The 24,414-nt window shown below is 46.6% G+C and overlaps 1 protein-coding gene across 1 annotated transcript in view; it reads right to left on the reverse strand.

Annotated features, from left to right (window-relative positions):
* The window catches only part of CASP2 (caspase 2), a 149,821-nt gene that overhangs the window by 36,279 nt on the left and 89,128 nt on the right, over positions 1-24,414 (reverse strand). Inside the window, exons 9-10 of the mRNA XM_069650303.1 lie at positions 14,188-14,337; positions 13,669-13,778 (exon numbers count right to left, since the gene is read on the reverse strand). Of these exons, the coding sequence (XP_069506404.1) occupies positions 13,669-13,778; positions 14,188-14,337 (260 nt within the window). The remainder of the gene's footprint in view (positions 1-13,668; positions 13,779-14,187; positions 14,338-24,414) is intronic.

The raw sequence follows: 24,414 nt of genomic DNA on the forward strand, positions 1-24,414 counted from the left end.
GCGTCCCCCATACTCCCTGGCTGGTGGAACCTGCTGGCGAACCTCTGGCACTTGGTGTTCGTCGCAAACAGATCGATCTGGGGTTTGCACCACCTGAGAAATATGTTGTCCACTTGATCCTACCGAAGCTCCCACTCGTGGCAAGAGCGCATCTCCTTGTTGAGAGAGTCAGCGACTGTGTTCTTGATTCCTGCCAGGGGAAACGGAATGAGAAACATCCCTTGGGCGATGGCACAGTGCCACAAGTCCTGCGCCTCTGGAGAACGCTGGGGATCTGGTGCCTCCTGATGTAGAACATCGTGGTGGTATTGTCTGTGAAGACCCTCACTACTTTGCCCTTGAGGGACAGAAGGAATGTCTTGAGGGCCCAGAACACTGCACACAGTTCCAGGACATTTATGTGAAGATCCCTCTCCTCCGGTAGCCACAGACCTCTGGCGTGGAGACATCCGGTGTGGGCTGCCCAGCCCTCCAGGGAAGCGTCTGTGGTCACCGTCTCCTGGTACGAAGGGGCTCCAGAAGTATGTGCCCCCGGCGATTTTGGAGCGCACGCCGCAACACCTTATTGCTTCATCGGAACTCCTCGTCAAGAACAATACTATACATGAAGCTTCTGGACACCTGGATCCACCGGGCGTCCAGGAATGGAGGGGTCGCATCTGCAACCTGCAGAGCCTGATCAGGTAGCAACACGACAACATCATGCCTAACAATGACTTGATTGCTCGCACTGTGGCGATTTTCAGTACCAATAGCCGTCGAACTTTGCCCAAAATGCCAGCGATCCTTTCTTCTGAGGGGGCGCCAGGCAGGAGACCGTGTTCAGCCTGGCCCCCAGGAACAGAGCTTCCTGCGATGGAATCAAGCAGGACTTCGGATAATTCAGAGAATCCCAGAGCTGTCAGCAGCCGGACGGACCTGTCTGTGTGGTCAACGATGATTTCCGTTGACTTGGCCCGGATGAGCCAGTCGGCGATGTATGGTTACACACCTATCACTTGCAGATGTAGATGGCCCGCCACTGGTGCCAGGCACTTGGTAAATACCCTGGGTGCCGACTTCAGTCCGAAGGGAAGGGCCTTGAATTGGTAATTCTTTCCCTGTACGACGATGCGCAGTAACTGCCGATGCTTCTCGTGAATGGGAACGTGGAAGTAAGCGTCCTCCAGATCCAGCGACGTTAGGAAGTCCCCTTCCTCCAGTTGGCTGAGCACGCGTTGGAACGTGACCATGCTGAATTTCTGGGACTTGAGGAACTTGTTTAGTCGCCGCAGGTCAAGAATGGGCCTCCAGCCCCTGGTCTTCTTTTTTACTAAGAAGTATCTGGGGTAAACTCTGGCGCCATGTTGTCACTTTGGAACGCGCTCCATCGCCCCTTCTCTTAGCATGGCCCGTACCTCCTGCAGGAGCTGAGGGATGTGCTGCTCCTGCCGGGCCACTTGTGGTATCAGCTGAAACTTGTGCTGGAATTCTAGAGTGTGTCCGTGGGCGAGAGCGTCCAGCACCCATCTCTCTGTGGAGATCTTCTTCCACTAGCTGACAAAGCCCGCCAGCCTCCCACCAGGGTGCCTGGGTGGAGGCCCGACGTCCTAGCCAGTCCAGTCCTGCTTCGGTGCCTGTGTGCCGCCTTGGGAGCGACGACGGCAGCCACCACCGAAAGCCTTGGAACGACTCCTGTAAGGCTCCTGGGTCATGGAGCGGGAGGGTTCAAGGTACAAGGACGATCAAAGCTGAAACTCTTTGACGATCTTCCAGATTTGCCTCCTGAGGCACGAAAGGAAGGCCGATGTTGCTGCAGCATTTCTAGGGCCCAGGCTATCTGTGTCGGTCTTCATGGCCTGCAACGATTCGTCGACGGCCTTCCCAAAGATTGTCCCTGTCAAACGGCTTGTCCAGGACTCTCGTCTGAACTTCCTGCCAAAAGTTGGTGTCCTTCAACCAGCCACGACGACCTAGACAGACATCATTCCCCATCTGGCAGAACCCAGTGTCCACGATGTCCAGCGCCACGGTGATGGCATGGTCCGATGCCACCTTACCCTCCTGGAGGATCGGCAGCGACTCGTCCCGCTTGTCGTCAGGGAGGAATTCCAGCAATGGGGCCATCTTGTATCACAGTTCCCTGTCGTACCTGGCCAGGATCGTAAGAGCATTTTCCGCCTCGACTGTCGTTGCTGCCGAGTATATCACCTTTTGGCCCATTGCGTCAACTTCTTGCCCTCGATGTCCGGGGGAACGGAGGTGGATCACAATGGATTGGAGGGCTTCTTCCTCGCAGCTGCCGAGACGACTGAGTCCGGGGAAGGATGTGATTGCAGGCACTTGGGTGCGGACTCCAACACCCAGTACTTCTCCAGACGGTCCCTTTTCGCCGGGCCGGAGGCGGGATTCTTCATCAGCGCCAGGCCCTCATCCAAAACGTTGTCCAGGAGAGGCACTGCCAGAATGGTCTTCCTTTTAGCTCTCGGCGCTGGTACAGGTACCCTTCCTTTTTGGTCTCTTCTGGCGACAGCTGGAAGAGCTCCAACGGGCGGGCGACCATGGAGTGGAAGGATCCCACTTTGTCCAGTGGAGACGTTCTCGGTGGCAGGGACACGCCGCTGTCGACCATATCGGTCGTCGCTGTATCCGTCCCTGTATCCCTAGTGGGGGGAGGGTATGTGAAGCGGCGTGGGGTGCCGCTCCCGCTTCTTTGCCAGCGATGGGCCCAGTGCCAACGGTGCTGGGGGTGCCGTTGGCATACTCCCCTGTATATCCGACACCAACCTGTGGAGAGTGGACAGGATGGCAAGTGATATGTCTCTAGGAGGTGGCGAGGGATTGGGCTTGCAGGGCCTAAAGCCTACGTCATCATTGCCGCTGGCTGCACCCCCCCGTGACGATTGTTAGGCAAAGTTTGTATGCAGTACCCTCTGGGACCACTACACAACTAGGACTACAGGTGTAAGCAAAACCAACCTTTGGTATAAGTCTGTACCACACAATTTTTGGTAGCGAGCTTAGCAGCCAGGCTTATCTCAAGAGGGAATGTGAGCTTGTAAGGGTGTTACACAGAGGTCTATAATTATAAGTATTCAGATAGATACTTATACTCAATGTTTCTTGGTAAAACACTTCTCAATTTATTTACACAATCAATATCACACGGAACTATACTACAGTACTTTACACTATCAGGTTCTGAGACATTTAAACTACTTTGAAGTAGGAGCAAAATGGCTTTCAGAGCATTTGAAATAGGAGCAAAAAGGCTTAATTAATAAACAAATAATGGAGTTACTCTTAAACAGTGCAAATAGTTCGAGTTCACCAGACGAGTTGATTCAATGCAATAGGTAGGTCAAAGTCAATGGACTAGTGTCTTGTATAGGTAAGAACGGTTCTGGTATTTAAACGGAAAAGTCTTTGCCACAGTTCTCGGAAGTTGTTCACGGAAGAAAGGTTCATATGTCGGGTCACAAGCTGACTAGGCCTGCAAGTTGCCAAAGTTGTACGCACTTTCACAGTGAGAGGTAAGTTCTCTCGGTCGGGTTTTCACAGTACCTTGTATTGAAGAAAAAGATGCAGCTGAAGACTTCTGTTCCTGCAGATCTCGCTGTTCCTGTGCCTCAGTCATGGAGACAAGAGGGAGGACATCAGGGGACTCGTGTGCTGCACGGGGACTGGTCGCAAACTGGCAAATCTTCGATTCCGGTACCTGTCTTAAAGCGCACAAACTGGTGTCCTTCTTCCTGGCTATTCGGTTTCCAGCAGCACTCTGAGGAAAATACAACCAGCTCCGAGAATGGTGTCCAGGTGGCTTACGAGTTGATTGGTACTACCAACTCAAAAGGGAGAAGTCATCCTTGAAGGGATTCTCTGTCGAGATGAACTTGGCGATTCGGACCTGCAGCAGGACTTCACCAGGCAAACCAACGGTCCATGAGTTCCTCTTCCTGCTCGTCTTTGGTTCTTTCGTTCCAGTGGTCGACTCTGCCTTCCAAGCCAAGACACTCACCTTTTAAACAGTTCCAGCCTAGCTGCAACTCACCCAGCAGGGTAGCTGTACTTGCCGGACAGTCAGCCAGCCAATCACGCCAGAGTGCATTTAGGTCTCCTAGGAGACTAAGCACAGGGAGTTTCGGGCACCTCCCTCACTTCTTGCCCACCCCAGACACTCGGGCGCCAGAGGCGGTCTTCATTCCTGAAGCCCGCCAAAGGCACAGAAACAAGGGGACCAAACCTAGTTTGGCGCGCAGAGAAACTCTAGAAGGACCTTACCAAAAAAGAAATGGCGAAAAAAGAAGACCGGGACCTGTTGAAACAAAGGGGGCTCAGGCGCCATCTTTAAAAACATGGCTCCCGTACATTTTAGCTACCTGTGTTCACGGTCGGAAAGAAATAATGGTAGTTCATTGTAAAACCACCGCCACCAGCCATTTCGACAGGAAAGGGTAGCATTTGACTGCTACACAAGTTTCTAGACACAGGGGATACTAAGTAACCCCTCCAGCACTCTGTATTGTAAGATAGTGTGTGCTGGGTTTAGGAATTTAAAAAAAGTCTAGTTAAGTCAATTTAACTTTACATTCTCTGGGAAACAGTAGTTTATCCCAGAGAAGGTATTTAAACCTTGGGGCAGCCAGAAAAGGCTTCCCTGTGTCACTGCACTGAGGGTGTTGTGTGACACACATGAAAAGATGATGCCTATGGAGTTGTCTAAAACTCAAAAATCAAAGAACACAAGAGTGAAACACACATCAAAATACAAGAAGGAGTGGGAACAAAAGGCTCACACACTTTCCAGGTAAAAAAGAAATCAAGTCCTCAAAATCCAGTAAAGTTGCTGGGGGGGTCTCTAAGGTAAAGGGAATTAGCACATTTATGAGAATTCTCCCTAACACTCGTCCCCCCCCAGGGACAGGAGGATTTAATCCACCCCTGGATGAATCTCCTTACTCCAGTCGGTCATTTCAGTCGGTCATAAATTCTAGAGAGACCATCAGCATTTTGGTGATTACACCCCGACATGTGTTCAATGGTAAAATCAAACCCCTGGAGGCTGATTGACCATATTAACAAATTTAGGATTTTTCCCCTTCATCTGCATTAACCATCTCAAGGGTTGGTGATCGGTCTGAATCACAAAAGTAGATCCATAGAAGTATGGCCTAAACTTTGTTAAAGACCACACAATGGCAAAACACGCTTGTTCTATGGTTGCCCTCCTAGTTTCCGGTTCCTTCAGCTTCCTACTGATGAAGCAGATGGGATGTTCCCTACCTTTCTCATCCGGCCGACTCAGAACTGCACCTATACCTGTATTGGAGGCATCTGTCTGCACAATGAAGGTTTGGCTGTAGTCAGGAGCTCTTAAGACTGGAGCTTGACAAAGGGCTTTTTTAAATCCTTCAAATGCCTTGGTGCGCTCCTCATTCCACCCAACCTTCTTAGGGAATTTGGGTGAGGAGAACCCATTCAAGGGAGAAGCTATGGACCCATAGTTCTCTATGAAGTTCATATAATAACCAGTGAGACCTAAGACCTAAGCTCTCATGTGGGTTTGAGTAGTAGGGTTGGCCCATTCTTCTACAGCTTGTACTTTACTAGGCAATGGCCTTATTTCACCTCCTCCTACTTCATGTCCAAGGTAGACCACTTTGCTCTGACCAATTTGACATTTACTTGCCTTTATGGTCAGATGGGCCTGCTCATGAGCCTACAAAATATATCCTAAGTGGTCAACATGTTCTTTACAAGTAGGGCTGAACACTGCAATGTCAGTCCTCCATCCCATTCAGAACTTGAGTAACCATCCTTTTGAATGTAGCAGGTGCAAAGTCCAAAAGGCATTTTATTAGTCCAAAAGGCATTACCTTAAACTCGTAGACGCCTTCTGGGGTCGAAAATGCAGTTTTCTCCTTGGCATGGTCTGTCAGGGCCATTTGCCAATAGGCTGATGTTAGGTCAAATGTGCTGAGGTACTTGGCTGCACCAGGTGTATCCACCAGCTCATCTGTCCTGGGTAAAGGATGGGCATCAGTCTTAGTGACTGCATTTAGAGCTCTAGAGTCCACACAGAATCTCTCTATGCTGGGTTTAGGAATTTAAAAAGACTAGTTCAGTCAATTTAACTTTACATTCTCTGGGAAACAGTAGTTTATCCCAGAGAAGGTATTTAAAACTTGGGGCAGCCAGAAAAGGCTTCCCCGTCACTGTACTGAGGGTACTGTGTGACAAACATGAAAAGATGATGCCTATGGAGTTGTCTAAAACTCCATAATAAAAGAACACAAGAGTGAGACACACATCAAAATACATGAAGGAGTGGGATAAAAAAGGCTCACACTCTTTTCAGGTAAAGAAAATCAAGTCCTCAAAATTCAAAGTTGCTGGGGGGGTCTCTAAGGTGAAGGCAATTAGCACATTTATGAGACTTCTCCCCAACAACGATTTCACCATCGTCGTCGCCCTCTGCTTTTCTGCCGTCATCGCCGTTCCCCAAGTCCTCCATGACCGTGTGAACAAACGCCAGGTCCTCGTCGACCGAAGAAATATCTGTGCCTTGGAGCACCGTAGAGGCTTCCGCTGCCCCCCCCCCCTTTCCCCCTGTCTGTGTCCTGAAGGGTCTGAACAGGGCTCAGGGCTGGGCTTTTCTCCAGCGTTTTCTCCACCGGTTTGACTGAAACCTCCTGCATGGGAGGACGGGCCACTCTGGGCATAGCCGGGGTCCACAGGACCGGGTCAGCCCCTTTTGCCTTCGAGAGGGAGGCCGCCACCAGCACGACTGACGAGGGTCAGATCCTATGAAATTTTTGATCCGCGGGAGCTACTAAACCCCACAGTGCTCCCTAAGTGTTTGGTCAACTACTGATTAGACAACAGGAATCCCAACACCACCGGGGCAAAGGGGAAGTGGATAAAATAACCAACAGATTTCTGTCTTCAAACAGGAAGTTCGAGAATCTGTAGAGGATGAGAAAACAAAGAATTAGTTAAGCCCTTTACTCAGTCCTTCTCCCCAACCCAATAACAACTAATACCCGATTTGCCTCCTCGAAAAGCCTTGAGGCAATTGAGATGGAATCCCTACTGGAGCAAGGGTTTAAAGCAAGAAGTCTCAGGATATCCATGCTGAATCTGACTGGTTTAAATTTATTTTGGAACTGTGTCTCTTCGTGTTTAAAGCTTGAATGAGATCAATAGTTCTTCAAAAACATTTTAAACTGGCATTCAACAATTTGATTTCTTATTTAGTGAACTCTGAAGTCTTGTCTCCCTTCTTTTTATTCCAGAGTTGAGATGCCAAATTAAGGGAATTACTACTCACAGATCAGAATCAATGAAGTTACTTAAACATAGCCCTCAGTTCAGTTTCTTTAAAGTTCTAGTGGGCGCATATGCAGAAAGCAAATACCAAGCCTCTGGCGTACTGTAGTAGTTCCTATAGAAACTTTGCACTTAGTTCATTTTAGGAAATTCTTGTGAGCACAAGTGCCTTAAAATTAAAGAAAGCCACAGACTCCAATTAGCAGCTCTGTTGAATTGTTGACATTGCACAACGTTAAGGAAAAAGATTGACGCGCATGAGACTACACTCAGTAAATGTTGCATAGTGATGCTACTCTCCATCAGACACAGATTATTTGTGCTCATGCACGGATACGAAAGGCTTAACGCTATTCTTTAAACACATCGCGAAGCAAATCTTTATACTGTTACACGCGTTATTGTAGAAGGTGAAGACTTACTGTTATTCCTTTCATGAGCGCGGTCACGCACTAAATAAGTAACCCTAAGAGAACAGTTTCTTTACTTTGAAGCTTGTCAGTGATCATTTCCTTAATGAAGGATTTTTCTTGAACTGACTAGAACGCTAGTGTAAACGACAAGAGCTCTTCAAGGGAAACACTTGAAAATGACGACTCTCTCAAAATGAGCACTGAAGAGTTGCATTTACAGGATAAAGGAAACCACTAAGCTGGCAGAAACCGATTCCTCGGCCAATAAAGACAGTGGTAATTTTCAGTCACATAAAATCCTTAACTTGAAATGGATTTAACTACTACAATTCTAACTAAATACCTAAACTGCTATATTCTTTCCAAAAGAACTTGTTTCCTAAGCTCCTTCACAGAATCTTCAGGCAAAATCTTATTATTCACACAGAGCGCAGCACTCCCAACAAATAATCTTCCTGTCTTGTGCCACGTAGTGGATTCTCATGTAGTCCGTGTTACCGGACTGAACTTCAGAATATTGAAATCTGGCCTTCAGAGTTTCTTATCACAGGACCTTCCTACCTGAGGAAGGAAGATGAAAGGCAGTTGGGGAAACCAGAATTCCTCCTATGTTTCCAAATCAGCCAATCAGGAGTTACTTTGTCCAATTGAGCCAATCATCTGCTGGACACATCTCCACCATGATGGATTGGGGAAACATCGCTCTTCTGCATTTATAATTAAGGGCCCAACCCAAAGAAAATAGACTACTCCATAGAATGTTGCCTAACAGACATAAAACATGACATCTCCCAGAGATAACACCGACCTGAACCCCGACCTGACAACGAGGACCATTTCTCCTGGACCACCTGGACCTTCAGGGGGCATATCTATGACCTTACTCAGAGCCTTGACCTTCTCCGGCTTCTCCCGCAGCTTCCCGGGGATAGCCGACATCCTCTTTGATGAGTTGCTGGAGTGATGGCTTGTGATGGAGGCAGATGGTGATGTTGATCGTGCCCTGGTCATCGCGGGACCTACTTGTGCGGTGACCCCGACAGAAACTGCTTGTGGTGCTTGGCATGGTCTTGGACCCTGAAGGATTTAGAAGCCCGCTACTCTGACTGGCCGGTCCTGGGTGAGGCATGCCCCTGCTTGCCGCACGAGGTAGAGGCCTTGGCGTTCAGCCATGCCGTCAATCTGCTGTGGCGATCCTTCATGGTGCGCTTGGTGAATCCCAGGTAAATTTTGCAATCCTTGTGATCCGGATGGAGGCAATAGAGGCACTGGGTTTGTTTGTCCTCCACAAATAGTCCTCAATCCGCAGCTGGAGCAGAGCTTGAAGAGAGAACCTCTGTCCTTTTACTCCTCTGACCTGGACCGGCGTGCGGTGTAGGCTCGAGATCCTTCTGGAATCTTCGATGAAAACCCAACGATTCTTGCCCTGGAGGGGCGACGAAAGAGGCTGACAAACAGATCCCTGGTTGCTGGTCAAAAGAACGAAAGAGCACAGAGACTCCATTTGACAAAAAAAATGTTTACTGAAAAAAACTTGAAATCGCAGAAAAGCTCTCGTAGCGAAACACAAGGACTCCCAACACTTGAACGTGCAGTAAAAATCTGAAGATGGCTGCCAGAGGAGGGGCTTAGGGAGAGGGCAGTCAGTATGACCCAGAGTTCAGCCATTGGTTTAGAGGAGAAAAACAGTTTGTAAGTGAAAGTGAAACAGTTTTTTCTTTTACCGAGGCTTCCCGGCCTGGCTACGGGGAATTTTCATGAGCATGTGAATCCATGCCAGACCCCATGCTAGCGAAGATAAACAGTGCTACAAACATCCAACCAGTGGGGTGGATAGTAGCAATATTCGCCAAGGATTCTCCAGCAGACGCAAAAGTTAATAAATCATTTGAATGATTAGTTATTTTAGTATTATAAGCCTGAGAGAGATTTGTGTCAACATTTGCAGCAGTCATATTTAAGTATTTATGTCTAATTGCAGAATTCCTTAGCTTAAACTTAGCAGATAGAAGGGCAAGGTTAGCCTCCAACTCAGACTCATGCCACATATTACAAACCAAAACAATAGATAGAACCACAGATTTTGATTATGGTTCGAATGATGGACGCAAGACAAAGAAAAAAACAACAATTAAAAACAGTTCATAAGAACATAAATCCCCAAAACAGTCACGATACATTATTCCCAAGGCAGCTCAAAGGCGGAGAGCCCACAGTCACGATACATTAGTCCCAAGGCAGCTCAAAGGCAGAGAGCCCACAGTCACGATACATTAGTCCCAAGCAGCTAAAAAGCTGAAGAGCCCAAAGTCACGCTCATTAGTCCCAAGGCAGCTCAAAGGCGGATAGCCCACAGTCACAATACATTAGTCCCAAGACAGCACAAAGGCGGATAGCCCACAGTCACGATACATAGTCCCAAGGCAGCTGAAAAGCGGATAGTCCACAGTCATGATACATTAGTCCCAAGCAACTCAAAGGTGAAGAGCCCAAAATCATGCTACATTAGTCGCAAGGCAGCTCAAAGACGGATAGCCGACAGTCAGGATACATTAGTCCCAGGGCAGCTGAAAGGTGGAGAGCCCACAGTCACAGCCTCAGATGATGTTGAATCTTTGAAGAATTAATAGAACAGCTCCAGTCGATGAGGAGCCTAGAACACATGCACAAAGCAACAAAAAAAGAGGTTAAAAAAAATATATGGTGTCCTAAGGTGGGGAAATCCAAAACAACTAGAGGTAGCTCAATGTCTCATACGAAAGCGTAGACTCGTAGGATCCAGAAAAAGAGCTTTGCACATAGAACAGACAGAATCTGTTGAAGATCCATAGTGCATGGACAGATGGCATAAAGCGGGTGCTCAAGCACCAGAAGCAAGTCCAGGCAACTCAGGGTGCCAGATAGCCCAGAGTTGCTGTCTACCGTTCAGCCAAGAGCTGAAGCATTAAATAGGCACATATACCCAGCCCCTCGCCCACTCCAAAAACAAGCCGCAGTCGCCCGTCGCCGACTCAAAAGCGGCAGCCTTACTATTTCTGCTTCCTGCTAAATCAGTGGCAACTCAAAAACACTTTCAATGATACCTCGTCTTTAACGTGACCAAAAAGCAACAAGTGAGAGGTAGAGTAGAATTTAGAGAGGTCCTCCGATGCTCCTCAAGAGCCAGCTTCAACAACACAAAGCAGCGCAGTGCTAATACGGCTCTGGTCTACTGCACCCACAACCTGCAGCGCCACCCGCACCAGAGCACTTAGCCAATGCCAAATAGGTCAGGCTGGAACCACTGCCTCACCAAAGCCGAGCTTGTCTCGCTGAGCATTAAGCAACGTTATGCTTTACAGTGTCAAGCCACACCACCCGTGCAGAGGAACTATCGGCCACTTACAACCCTCCACATGTGTTTCCACTTAAAGAACATTGTGGCTTTTAATTGCCTTTCACCCCAGATTCATTACTTGCGCTGCTGCATTTTGTTAGCTTTGCTGATTCGGTCCTCTTTCCTGGGGTGGGTTTTTGTAGTGTTTTCTATTTAGTTATTATTGCATATGGTGTGAGTGATTAAAATGACATGCATTACTTACCGGAATAGCATTTCTGATGATTGTATCTGCTTAGATTCACATGCTGTGCATATAGTCCGACATCTAGTGGTAATCGCGGAGTATTGCATCTTGTCTTTCGAGGATCGATTATGGACGGTTATGCTTCGCTGTTTGGGTTGCTACTGAATCATATTCACACCCCTCGAGAGCATAACTTTTTCTCGGTCCACATACCACAAAAAGGCAAAGGAGGTATATCTCTTAACTTTGCCTGTTTTACCTTTATGGTTGTGGCCAATGTTGGTTTGTAGAGGTGTGGGGGCTGAGGAGGGGGTTTAGCCTCTAGTTATCCCAGCACTCCTGCAGGGCAGAAGGCAATTTGTCACAATTATGGACCGGTAAAATGGGAAGCCTTGCAAAATACCCAGTCAGGTCACTAAAGCCAGGGAGCCGATACGGAAACCAGTCTCAGGGCCAGGCAACTAAAATCATTCGCCAAACCAACCTCAGATGGACTATATTCCCGACAATGCCCAGCTCTTCCAACCGGAAAACACAAATGGCTAAAGGAAAGGGAATTGTCATTCTTTAAAAGATAGTAAGACCATAGGAAAGCCCTTGAAGAAAAAGAAAACCACGAGGGAAAGCTAAACCTCCTACAGGCGCCTTAACACGCTTGCTTGCCCATCAGAATAGCAGGATATTCTCAACACGAGTAGCTTGTCCAGCCTCTCCATGCACACCAGGGCTCTTTTGAATTTAGGCCAGCGCACACAGCCTCATTCTGACCATCAGGAACTGAGAGAGCCTAGCCAATCCTGACCCTCACACCCCTTAGGCTTAGAGCTGCACACCATCAGCCCTAGTTCCACCCAGGGACGAGGGGACATGTTGCTGCAGAGACTTCGGAGAATGCAGACAGGCAAGTGCTGCAGAGGAGCTGGAGAGGAGCAAGCCTCTACAAGAGACAAGAAAGAGGGAGGAAAATCAGTTCATAAGAAGGAGGCAAGACCCGGAGTGGGTTGGAAAGCGGCAACAGTAACTGAGGAAGTAGAATGTGGTCGAGGAGGTGGTTAGACTAGAGGAGAAGGAAGCTGCAAGATCAAGGGGAAAAGACAGGTCATGGTGGTAGTAAGGAGATAGCGAAGGGGGTAGGTGAAATGGAGATTGGGGACAACACATCTTCAGACAATAAGTATGAGGAGGAAGAGCTAGGTGTTGACGGGTGGAAGAAAAAAAAGAAAAGAAAGCACTAGAGGACGGAGACTGGAACTTAATCAGGGAGTTTGTTTGAGAGGAGGTGGGCTGGAAGCAGGTTAATCAGATGGAGGAAGGAGGTTCCAGACGGCCGGGTCGGGCCATAGGCAAGAGAATTTTTCTGTGGAGGTCAGTGAGACTACTAGTAGTTTGGAGAGAGAACATATTCCAAGAGAAAGTTTAGTAGGGCGTTGTACTTTGACCCCCAACGCCATCAGTAAGAGGACTCAGAGGGTCCTGCAGAACAGCAAGGACTGGCTTGGTCTTTGGGTATAGGGCCCAAGAAAGCCAGCGCCTAGGCTCAATGAAGCAGAAGAAAGACGCAGGACATCTCGGAGCCCGTATCCTTAGAGAGGAGCAAGGTAACAGCATCTGGAACTTCGGACAGTGACGTACTGAGGCTCAAAAGCCTAACCATTGACTCCGGAATTGAGAAACACTGGAGAAGGCCATGCTATGTTTTGTTATTTCTTTGGGTGGGATGTTGTTTAAAGTTGGCCTATCCCTACGTAGAGCCCCTAATCCACATCTTGAACTTTGACGGCAGGGTCTCAGCGTACTTCTTGATGCAAAATGTCCCACCATTGACACCCTTTAGAATCACATGCAAAGCATGTTCCGCTATCTAGAGGTTGCTCTCGAGTATTACAATTTGACTTCCAGCGTAAAGGTAGGCTCCGAGAGTGGCGTTCTTGTTACTGTAACCAGACACCACATGTACGGGGCCCCTTGTGAAGATTGCTTTCCGTGATGTCAGACTATCGTGTAGCAGAATAGAACTACCCTGCTTTTCTGTTCCCTCTGCCTTACACTGGGGAGACTGGGTGGGTGCATGCATATCTAAACCGCTACAAGCACCATGAAGACTATGTACTGAGTAAATGTTTTTTGGTGCTTTAGTGAACCAACCTTGTAGAAAGTCTTCTTGGAGTAGGGAGCCTGGGTAAGGGAGGTGGGAAGCCATTCAAGGCTAGGTACAACACACATGGACCAACCCAAGACTTAAAGGCCAAATTGCCTTTCCTTGTTTGATGTTTTATGAAAAACCTGAAAGCATACGTGTGTTGTCCTGTGACCTATTGAGAACCTTATTAGAACCTGTAGGATTTGACCCAGGGGGCAACATCAGTAGGTATGCGTTCACTGACCTTCACCAGCATGTCAGCCACATGCATGTGTCGTGCTTCCTCTGCAAAGACAGACGTCAAGGCCTCAATGTACCACGACCCCCGCTTGGTGTTGCGCAGAGCTGCTGTACCTGCAACACAATGTGGAGATTAAAGCATCACTGAGTCGAGAACAGAGGAAACAAAGGGAACAAAATAACGAGTGGAAAATGCAGGCAAAGAAGCAGTGGAATGACAGACGTACAAGGGGAGAGACAGACTAGGAACAGGTGGTCCAGGAAAGAGTTGGTTTCTGTATATCCTCAGAGCAAGTTCGCTCCAATTTATTCAGAGGCCATGTGAAGGCAGTGACTACCAGTGATCCCCACAACTGGACATAGGCACAATAACTTTGATTGCACCAAAACCTTGGAATCTAAAAATGACAAATGAAGGGATAAAATGCTATTGCACAAAGTCAGGATGAGAGGACACTCCGACAGCAAGAAGAAATACAGAGTGCAGAGCAGGGGAGGAAGGAGGGAATACACAGAGTCTAACCTTTCAAACAAGCATATCCGCAAATCATGTCAGAACGGGTGGGCAGTCGGACTCGCACGCTCTCCTCCTTGCCTGCATCGGTCTCCTCGCAGCCTGGCGAGTCAGATCGCTCCTTGCCGTCTTGCTGGTCGACTCCAGGATCAGTCACATCTGCAAGGAAAGAACTAACAAGTGTTACTCCAGAGAAAGACAAGAATGTTAATAAGTTGCATTGCTGTAAAACTGGCTGTGGTGCTCGGCCTGTTAGAGATTCAAATACATTTAAAGGATAGTTCCGGGACTTTTTTTTTTATTGTCCCTACGGTTCGGCCATGTGTTTTTAAGCATAAATCGGTAGATCGTAGAAAACTTTCCCATGGACCTTACCCGACTTTTCGTCCATTAACGCACTCGAAATCAGCCGCCATTTTCTGATAATCCTATCATTTCCCCCCATCGACCTGGCTCACCTGCTTTTGCGGCACTAAATCAAATCCCCCGCCCCTGAGCCTGACATCAGCAGACGCGTACCGCCCATTTCCCAACGCCAAAGCACGTTTCGTGTCAACAATCGCTGCGCCTCAGCTAATGAAGTGTCGCCATGGAAATGGCAGGACGCCTCTTTCCTCAATAAGTATAAGCACACCGTTTCACAACACACAGCAGCAGATTTTCGATTCCATTACTCTCTCTGTGTTACTTTGAGTATTCTGTGACTCGTTTCTGTGCTCTGGTCAGCTACCTTCGCCGCTTCTAGGCCTTGTGAACACCTGTACCATCTCTGTAAATTATTTTACTTTCTTTACCACACAATGGCTACAATAATGCCGTATATGTACGAGCCCGAGTACACCGAGGAAGAACTACTGGAAAGGCAAGCACGCGAAAACGATGGGGATTCGGACGGCAGTTGGGAGGACCAGTCAACGGATGAAGAGCCTGGACCATGTCGCATGGACGGCGTCTCCACCTGGTGCACGTGCAATCGGTGCGAGCTAATGCCAACTGAGGAGGAGAACTGCTGCTGCCGTGAAAATTCCGGGTGCTTGGCCTACATTTCGGAAGGCGAGCCAAGTCCGCAATGCATCACCGAGCTGCCAGAGTTCAGGGAAGCCTGCCTCTCACGGACCGTGTTGAGGATGATGATGGTGCTTATGCACGAACTTCGCGGCACTGTTCGTCCGCATAATCCGAGTAACGAGTAAGTATACTCTGGTTGTGATGTCAGTGACGCCACTACTATTTCATGGTCGTCTCCCACATATAAAATTACATCTACATATCATTCGAATGCATGTAAATTGGTTCCATATTGTGCATTTTCTAGATCGAATTTTTTTCAAAGCAGAATGACATTTTTTACCTGAATCGACAGTGATAAGAAAGTTTTGTCATTTTAATACAGTTTGCATCTTTCATTTTCACAGGTGGTACAGGCTGGTGGCCTATCGTTGCTTCACTTGGTGGCTTCACGGGAGGCTCGGACACCGCATTCGGAGAGTAATACCTGCCTGTGCGGTACTTGCCATTAGACAACATTTCCCCAGCGACAGTGGACAATACCGCGGATTTTCCCTGGATGTGCTGCAACCGGAACTTTACAATGTGTAATGTTTATTATTTATGTTCAATTGAAATTAAGATCTAAAATAAAACCCAACATATATTTTAACAATGGTTGTTTTGATTTTTTAAATGAATCTAGTGTGTCTCCATTGAATAGTCTTCCTGTGCCTTGTCTTGTCACACCACATGTCTCCGGCCAGCATCCTCCCTCACGCTGGCCGCCCACCTTCAATCCACATAACAGTTGAACCCATATGCAGCAGACATACATATGTTATTTTGCGGGTTGGCATCAAGCCTCCCGGCCTTGCCTCCTCCCCCAAAAATACTTACCACACCACTTTGTTCAAGCGTTGGCAATAAAAGGCTGTTGGATTTTATTGATACAAAACATGGTTATAGGTAAATAATCAATATAGTTGATCATAATAAATCATCCTTTTGGGCACCGGGCACAGAGATGACCCCCTCTGGCCCGTGCCGCCTTGCCACCACAGGACAGCCTGCTGCTGACTAACTGCCTAGGCATCCAGGGTCTCCAGGGTGAACTGCACCCATATATTCTCCTGGGAGGGTGAGGTATTTATAAACTCACCCCCCTGCCTTCCATGTACTAGATCCTGCAGCCTGCCTCTTACATGCAGTTAGATGGCCTCTCCTTGGTGAGGCCCTGCGGCAAACGAGTCTTGTCTGCACGACCACCGCCCCAATCCACCCCCCCGCCCTATCAAAGGCAGTTCGCACCGGGGTACTTGTGCTGGCAAGTGGAGCTGTCAGGGAGCGATAAAGGCCAAGAGGTGCCAAAGACCATGTACACTTCAAAGTGGTCTATAGAGCAATGGTTGTTGTTCCCATGTCTACCTCCAGACCCCGTGTCTCCTGCCAAGCATCCCCCCTCACGCTGGACGCCCCCCTGCAAACCGCATAATGCCACGACATATACACGTCATTCATTCACAAACACACCCCTGTTTCGAATTCTTTATAACCCACTTCATATTTCTAATGAGAACTTCTTTGCGCTTTGCTAGTCAACCCGTGAAGGTGCTGGTTATCTGCTCTTCGTCTCTGTGAACTTCCGTGACCACTTCGAGGAAACTCGTCAGTTTGCAACCTGTGAACTGCTCCCTGTTCTACGACAAGAAACTACTCTGATCCCTGCATCTAACTGTTTGTTCGTCAAGGTAAGGCTATGTACCATAATCATTTTGCGTCCAATTTCTTTTCGTTCAAGACAGTACATGCAAGGAACTAGTCACAAGTTCTGAATTTAGTCAAATTATTTTTCTATTTTTTTAAAGTTATTCAAATACTTATCCGCATGTGAATAACGTGTATAGTTCCAAGAACCAAAACGAACCTTGCATTGAACCTTTTATGTGTCATTTAATTTTTTAACACATTGGTATTCATAGAGAATTGTTGATCTTTACTTTTCAGAACTTTCCACAATGCCTGCCTGTTCCATTGGCGGTTGCCCTTCGAAGACCCATAATAAATCTGAAGGTACTATAATGCATGTTTTCCCTAAGACAATAGATCAGATAAGAGAATTGGTCCGATATTGCGGATATCCACCGTCTGAGCTTGAAAGTAGAGTCCTAGAAGTCTTTGCGGACAAGAGGGGTGATCGATACCGCATCTGCAGCAGGCACTTTAGCTCAGACATGTACTCCACATCACTGCTAATAAAGAAGAACACACCGCGAGTGAGGCGAAAATTGCTCTCAACCGCTATTCCCACTCTATTTGTCCACACCCCTCCACTGGTGAGTCAAGTTTACGTATTTATCTCTCGGCCTTGCGGTAGTGTGTAGCATTAGCTAACAATAATTTCCCCATTTATGTATCCACTCAATATGAAAGCGGAAGATTCTCCATCCGTGTCGTTATTGCAGTCATCAGCCACTTCAAGCGCCTATCGGGTAATCTTACTTGGCTATTCTGCCACTGACTTGTTTTAGGCATGTAAATCAATAGTTTTAATTTATAGTGTAATTATTTTACCTAATGGTACACCCTTGTACTCGTCCTCTAGTCTTTGTTTTCAGTTATAATTATTGTTATCCAAAATAATGCAAGTACTGTCTTTCAGGGAGATGCTGAGGAGTCCAACGTATTGACGACAACCGTTGATGTCACTCAGATGCTCGAGGTACGTTTCCGGACAATTCCATCGATGGAGATCATCAGATCTTGCATTCTTGTAGCGTGATTGTTACACACAATGTTTCTTTCGTTTTTAGCCATTGATATGTCCTTCTGTCGTCGCCCTCCTATGTTTCTTCTTTTTTCAATATTGTGTTCATTACTAATGAAAGTCCTATGTTTCAGGGAGTCGATGGAGCATTAGTCCAAGAAGAAGGGGGAGCATGCAGTTACGGGTCGGCGCAACAGCTTGCAGAAGTGTGCACCGTAGTTACATCGTCCCTTGATGTTCTTATGCATTTCGAGGTATGGATACTGACAGTTCGATCAAGCGAAATCATATGACGTGATTACATCCGCTATACTTCCTTCTTTATTAACGCAAGTACTATGTTTCAGGGAGATGACGGAGCTTCTTCTACAAGAACATCACCCCTCGTAGTTGATGCAGATCTCTGGGTGGTGACACTTCCAACGATCGAGCAAATGGAATCATATTTACATATCCATTATTTATTTTAGACAACTGATCATTTGTGCAGGTCTATTTAGATGAGCCGTTGACGCCTGCACAATGTTTATGTTCTTTTTAACAAAATAGAAAACCATACTAATGCAATTACTGTGTTTCAGGGAGTTACTGAAGCATCATCTTCAATAATATCATCAATGGAAGTCTATGAGGAGCCCGAGGTATGGATCTTGACAGTTCCATCTAACTAGATCAACAATGCGTGAATAATTGTCGTTTGAATGTTCTACACAAAGCGTTCATTCGTGTTTTGCTATTGAGATGTACGTGGGTATTGGTCCCCAAGTACATTTTGTGTTTTCAATATTATTATACATACTAATGAAAGTTCTATGTTTCATGGAGTCGATGGAGCGTCAGTGCGTGATGGATGTGCTTATCATGAAAATATAGTCGTTGCAGCGCAAGAGGAAGTGGAGACATGCACACACGAGTCGGAGCAACAGCGTCCTGATGTTGAAGTTCGAGGCAAGAAAGTTTCAAAGAAAAGAAAGCAACAGAAGGTTAGTGTCCTGGTCACTATATTATGTTGTTTTTCACTGTTAATAGTTCAAACTGTAAGTTGTGTTTAAACTGAACATCCCTTTTCCAATCTGTCCTCTAGTTGCGAGTGGGTGTACGAACTAGATCTACACAGACAGTGAAGCGAACGAGAGATGTTGCTTGTCAAACCTTTTGGCAGGGACTTGAGACTGGAGATGCATCGTGCCAATGGGAAGAATATGAAGTGATTGACAACGGAGCTATACCACATCCAGCCATCGATAGTGAATGTCCTCCTGGTAGTTCGGATGCAGTCGGAGATCAATTCACAGAATCCACACCCGCAAAAACTAAGACCGCGAGAAAGTTGAAGAAATTGTTTTATTTACCCATCGCCGGAGAAGGAACAGATGTTGCAATGGAAGAGAATGAAGTGGACGACAATGAAACACCATCAATATCACTGAACATAGCGGAAGACGATATCAGAGATTCTACCTTTCATGTGAGTGACATGTCCTCAACGTTACAGGCCGAACCAGCTGGGATGCAGAGTGACAGTATAAGGAAAGAGGCCAAATTCATTGTATTCGATAGTTGTTTGATTGATATTATTATTCGGATGAAATGTGGGCATTCGGTTGGTGGGGAAGTATGTGGGGAGCCATTGATTAATGTGACTCGTGCAATTCGAGGCACTAACCTTAAAATACATGCCACCTGTACAAAATATCATCCTTTCTCATGGTCTGCACAACCCATGCTGGGGCAACTGCCAGCAGGCAATCTACTTTGTGCAGCGGCTGCACTTTTTAGTGGTTCAAGTTTTAAAAAGTTAGAGTCTTTCTTTCAGTTTGTGGGAATCCATTTCATTGCGAAAATTCAGTTCTACAAATACCAAACCGATTATCTATTTCCAGCCATTAGCGAAGCTTGGAGAATGGAAAAAATGTCTATTGATAGTACATTCGCGGGCAAACGGTTCAGGCTAGCCGGTGATGGACAGTGCGACAGCCCAGGATTTTCAGCCAAGTACTGCACCTACCACTTTCAGGACATGGAAAGTAAGAAAATTGTGAGTTCGGTGGTCGTGCAGGTGTCACAAAGTACATCCTCAGTGGCCATGGAGAAAGTTGGCTTTGTAGCATCATTGCAAGAACTACAATCGCGGGGAATGGTGATCGACCTGATAGCCACGGACAGATTTTTTGCTCGGGTGCCGGAATGGCCCACGACTCAGTATAAGGTTCTATTGTTATTTGACCTTGACAGGCCGGGACCATCCCGAAAGACTTCTTTTTGGGGGTGTGGGGCAATAACGTAAGAAACGATAATGAATATAATTTCAGAAACGAAAGCCATTTAATGTTCTTTCATTAGAAGAAATAACGTCGGCATAGAAGGAGTGGTATTTCGGGGCTGCCCTACGCACAGACACAATGGAAAATGCAAATATAATGTAAGTAACTCTTTAGATGAGTTTATACCGCAATTTAATTACTATACAGTAGCTTTAAAGACGGGTTAAGTTGTACTTGTTCGTTCTATGTGGCATATTGTTTTGTACCGCGCACTATCTTGAGGAGAACCATCTCCTTTTACGAAAGCACCTCAAAACCTTCCTCTTTGCTTCTGCTTTCTCTCTCCCTCTCCCCTGCTACAACTGGTCCACTGTCTGCGACCTCGGTCCTGGGCCCTTCCACTCTCCACCTGCACTGCCTCCCTGTCAACCCCTGCACTGGGGGACTGTCTCAGTATCCTACAGCCCCCCCTTGACGTATAATACCCAGTTGCACTGTCCTAGCTATGAAATAATTTCCCGACCTAATATATAAAATGAATAATTTTTATAAAGATCTGATGGTGAGACTAATTTCATTTTTTATGTTTTTAAAACAGGTACATCCTTCATTATTGTATGTGTCACGAGTACCAGACACCGGCGGATGGCTTTTTCAACCGCCAGTTGCTTCTCCGCGTGAACAACGTTACCACCCTGACCATTTTATGAGACGATCGCCAAGTACAAGTATGCCCTTACGCGGTACTAACGGCTAGATGCAACATACAGACCGTTGTGGTGGCCTAGTGCCTCGTTGTTGGAACAGCCATGCGATTATCAGTGCGACCGAAGAGCTTATTTTATCGTAAACCAACACCCTGTGTACTGCACATGAACATCGCTTGCCTCAAGACGAACTATTTTGGATCGAGAGCAAAGAAAAATGCAAATCGCTGAATATTCTCTAAACATTTGATGTCCAATAAATGTACTTTACCAAATTTACAATCTTGCGGTTTGATTTAAAAGTACAGTTTCATATTCCGAATTGTGGCGCGCTGTGTTGTGAGCTGATCTGTGTTGGTTTCCGGGTTCTGTGTGGAGTCGCGTAGAAGACGCCTGGGCGCGTTTGCCTACGCAGCACAGTCACGTCACGGATAGAGGCGGGGAATATGAATGTTTTGATAAAGTCTGTTTCAGGGGCGGGGGATTTGATTTAGTGCCGCAAAAGCAGGTGAGCCAGGTCGATGGGGGGAAATGATAGGATTATCAGAAAATGGCGGCTGATTTCGAGTGCGTTAATGGATGAAAAGTCGGGTAAGGTCCATAGGAAAGTTTTCTACGATCTACCGATTTATGCTTAAAAACACATGGCCGAACCGTAGGGACAATAAAAAAAAAGTCCCGGAACTATCCTTTAAAGGGGCAAGTCTAGAAAGGTGCCTTCTGCAGTTAGGCAAAGCACTCAGGTCTTTGTGCTGGAATCCCAGTTCACAACCCCCTTCCTCATACATTGGTAAAGCGGTTTCTGCACAACCCTCTGTTGAGGCCTGTACAACCACTAACAACTCATTCTGGAGGCCACATCTTAGATTGGGTGGCAACTCGAAATATCGATATATGCAATTTTAACACCAAATCTGGTCTGACCACTGTAAAATCGAATGTACTATCTCACTGTAGACATCCAAAAAACTGATTTGCGAACCACCTAAGAAAATTCCAAATCGAAACTGTTAAGCAAGATTGTGTGCAGTATCCTTTGGAAGACTACAGCAAACTTGGCTTCCTGGCAATAGGAACCCAACCTTTGGTATAAATCTGTACTGAGCAGCCAGGCTTATCTCAAGAGGGGTCAACGTGAGCAGTAATGTTGTAACACAGAGTTTCACAGTGACAGTTATTCAAATAAACACTTAAACCCAAGGTTTCTTGATTAAACAATTATTAATTTATGTAACAGTCAGTTATATAAGCCTTCTTCAGAAGGGAGCAAAACATGTAATAATTATGACATACTTCAAAACACTCTTAGTTTCTCTAAATCAGACGATACCCATTGGGGATGGCACACATACACTTCCTACACCCTCAGGTGACCTCGGGTGACTTAAAAAGCTAGGACACTCTGGACATTGATTATCACTGGTACATTTAGAGCAATACCGAGTTTGGTGCAAAGGTTAGATGTGAGAATAAAACAAAGGTTAACAAATAATTAATAAAACAGGCAAGTACTTTTTTTAAACCTTCCAATGTCAAGTAAGTTTAACCCTTTCCTGGGGGAAAGGTAAAGGCACAGATTCAGAGGTAAGAAGAGTCTCTCAGGGAGCCAGAACAGCCAATGTTAGTTGAGCAAAGTCTACGGGAGCTGAAGATCTTCTTTGCAGGCAAGTAAAAGTCTTGCACAATGTTTTTAGAAATGTTTGTAGAAATAAGATACACTTAAAGGGTCAAGTTGGAAGGCTTGTGAGGGGCAAAGCTGCAAGCAACTCTACAAGGGCAACCAAGACAAGTCTCAACAGAGAGCAAGCAAGGCTACATGACAAGAGGTAAGTTCTCTTAGACTTTACAGTACCTTTGGTTAGAAGTAATGGTTCCAGCTGGCTTCTGTTCCTGTACAGCTCTGCAGATCCTGGTGTTCCCGAGCCTCAGTCATGGGGACAAGAGGGAGGACATCTGGGGCCTCCTGCACTGCAACGGAAGGTCAGTAGCAGCAATGGGCAAACTTCAGTTCAGCGGCACTTTGCGGATTCAGCTCCTCACGTCTGACAGCAAATAGCAACACTGCGGTTCTCGGATACCACTTCAGACTTTCCTCGCATCTGGGGTCCAGCACTCTGTTGAGGCGGCACAGGCTTGCTCAGTCCTGCTTCAGGGAAGTCTGAAGGATCCGACTTAAAAGCGTTCCTGTCCCTGGCACTCGGTTCCAGCAGCAGTAGTAGTGGAAGTACAGCCAGCTCCGAGACGATGTCCAAACGAGTTCACTTTGGGGTTGATTGGTCCCACCAACCCAGGGGAGAAGTCGTCCTTGCAGGGCTTCTCTAGTTGAAACAAATTCAGAGCTTCAGCACCTCAGCAGGACTTCACTGGGCAAACCAAAGGCCCCGGAGTTGCAGCAGGTGTCTCTTCAAAGTTCTTCTTCGTATTCCTTCGTCCAATGGTCGACTCTGCCTTCCAAGCCAAAAAGCCTCACCTTTTATACAGGTTTCTCCCATTCATTCCAGCCTTGATGTCCATCACACAGCAGGGTGCCAGTGCTTGCCGGACAGCCAGCCGGCCAATCAGCATTGGGTGCATTCCTGTAACCAAGGTGATGAAGCACAGGGAGTTTCGGGCACCTCCCTCACTTCCTGCCCCTGTCAGATACGCTGGAGCCAGAGGCGGGTTTCACTCGTGAATCCTGCCAACCGCAAAAAGAACAAAGGGACCAAACCTGGTTTGGCGCGCAGAGTAAATCTCAAGAAGGACCTTTCCAACAAGAAATGGCGAAAAAAGACTGGGGCGGTTTTGACAAAATGGGCAACCATGGGTGCTTTACTGCAGCTGCAATTGCAGCCCGTGGTAGAAACACACAAAGGTGGGGAAACGTAAACCACTGCCACCAGACATTAATCGTAGAAAGGGTAACATAAAAATGTTACATGAGAAACTAGACAACGGGGATACTAAGCAACCCCTCCAGCACCTTATTGTAAGATAGTGTGTGCTGGGTCTAGAAAGTTACAATATGTAAGTAAAGTCAATTTCACTTCGCTGCTCTGGGAAACAGTAGTTTATCCCAGAGAAGGTATTTAAACCTTGGGGAAATCTGAAAGACTTCCCTGTGTCACTGCACTGAAGGTGCTGTGTGCCACAATGTAAAAGAGGATGCCTGTGGAGTCTGGTAAGACTCCAGAGTCAAAAGAAACAGTGCTCAAATCAATGAAAAATACACGAGAGAGTGGGAAAAAGGTCTCACTCTCTCCAGGATAAAAATTAAAAGTCCTCAAGTCCAGCAAAAGAGCTGGGGGTCTCTAAGGAAGAAGGGAATTAGCACATTTCTGAGAATTCTCCCTAACACTCTGTGTGCTGGAACATGCTTAGCATAGAAAATAATTATCCACCTGCATTATTGTTTCTTGTTTAAATGAATTCTATCTTCCATTGAATGTTACTATTAGTCACTGCTTGCTTTAAAGAATGCTTTATTTATTTATATGCACAAGGTAAATTATGTAATATAACTAAGTGTGTA

The sequence above is a fragment of the Ambystoma mexicanum genome, chromosome 3p, assembly GCF_040938575.1.
Source record: "Ambystoma mexicanum isolate Mex_15411 chromosome 3p, UKY_AmexF1_1, whole genome shotgun sequence".
Lineage (NCBI taxonomy): Eukaryota > Metazoa > Chordata > Amphibia > Caudata > Ambystomatidae > Ambystoma > Ambystoma mexicanum.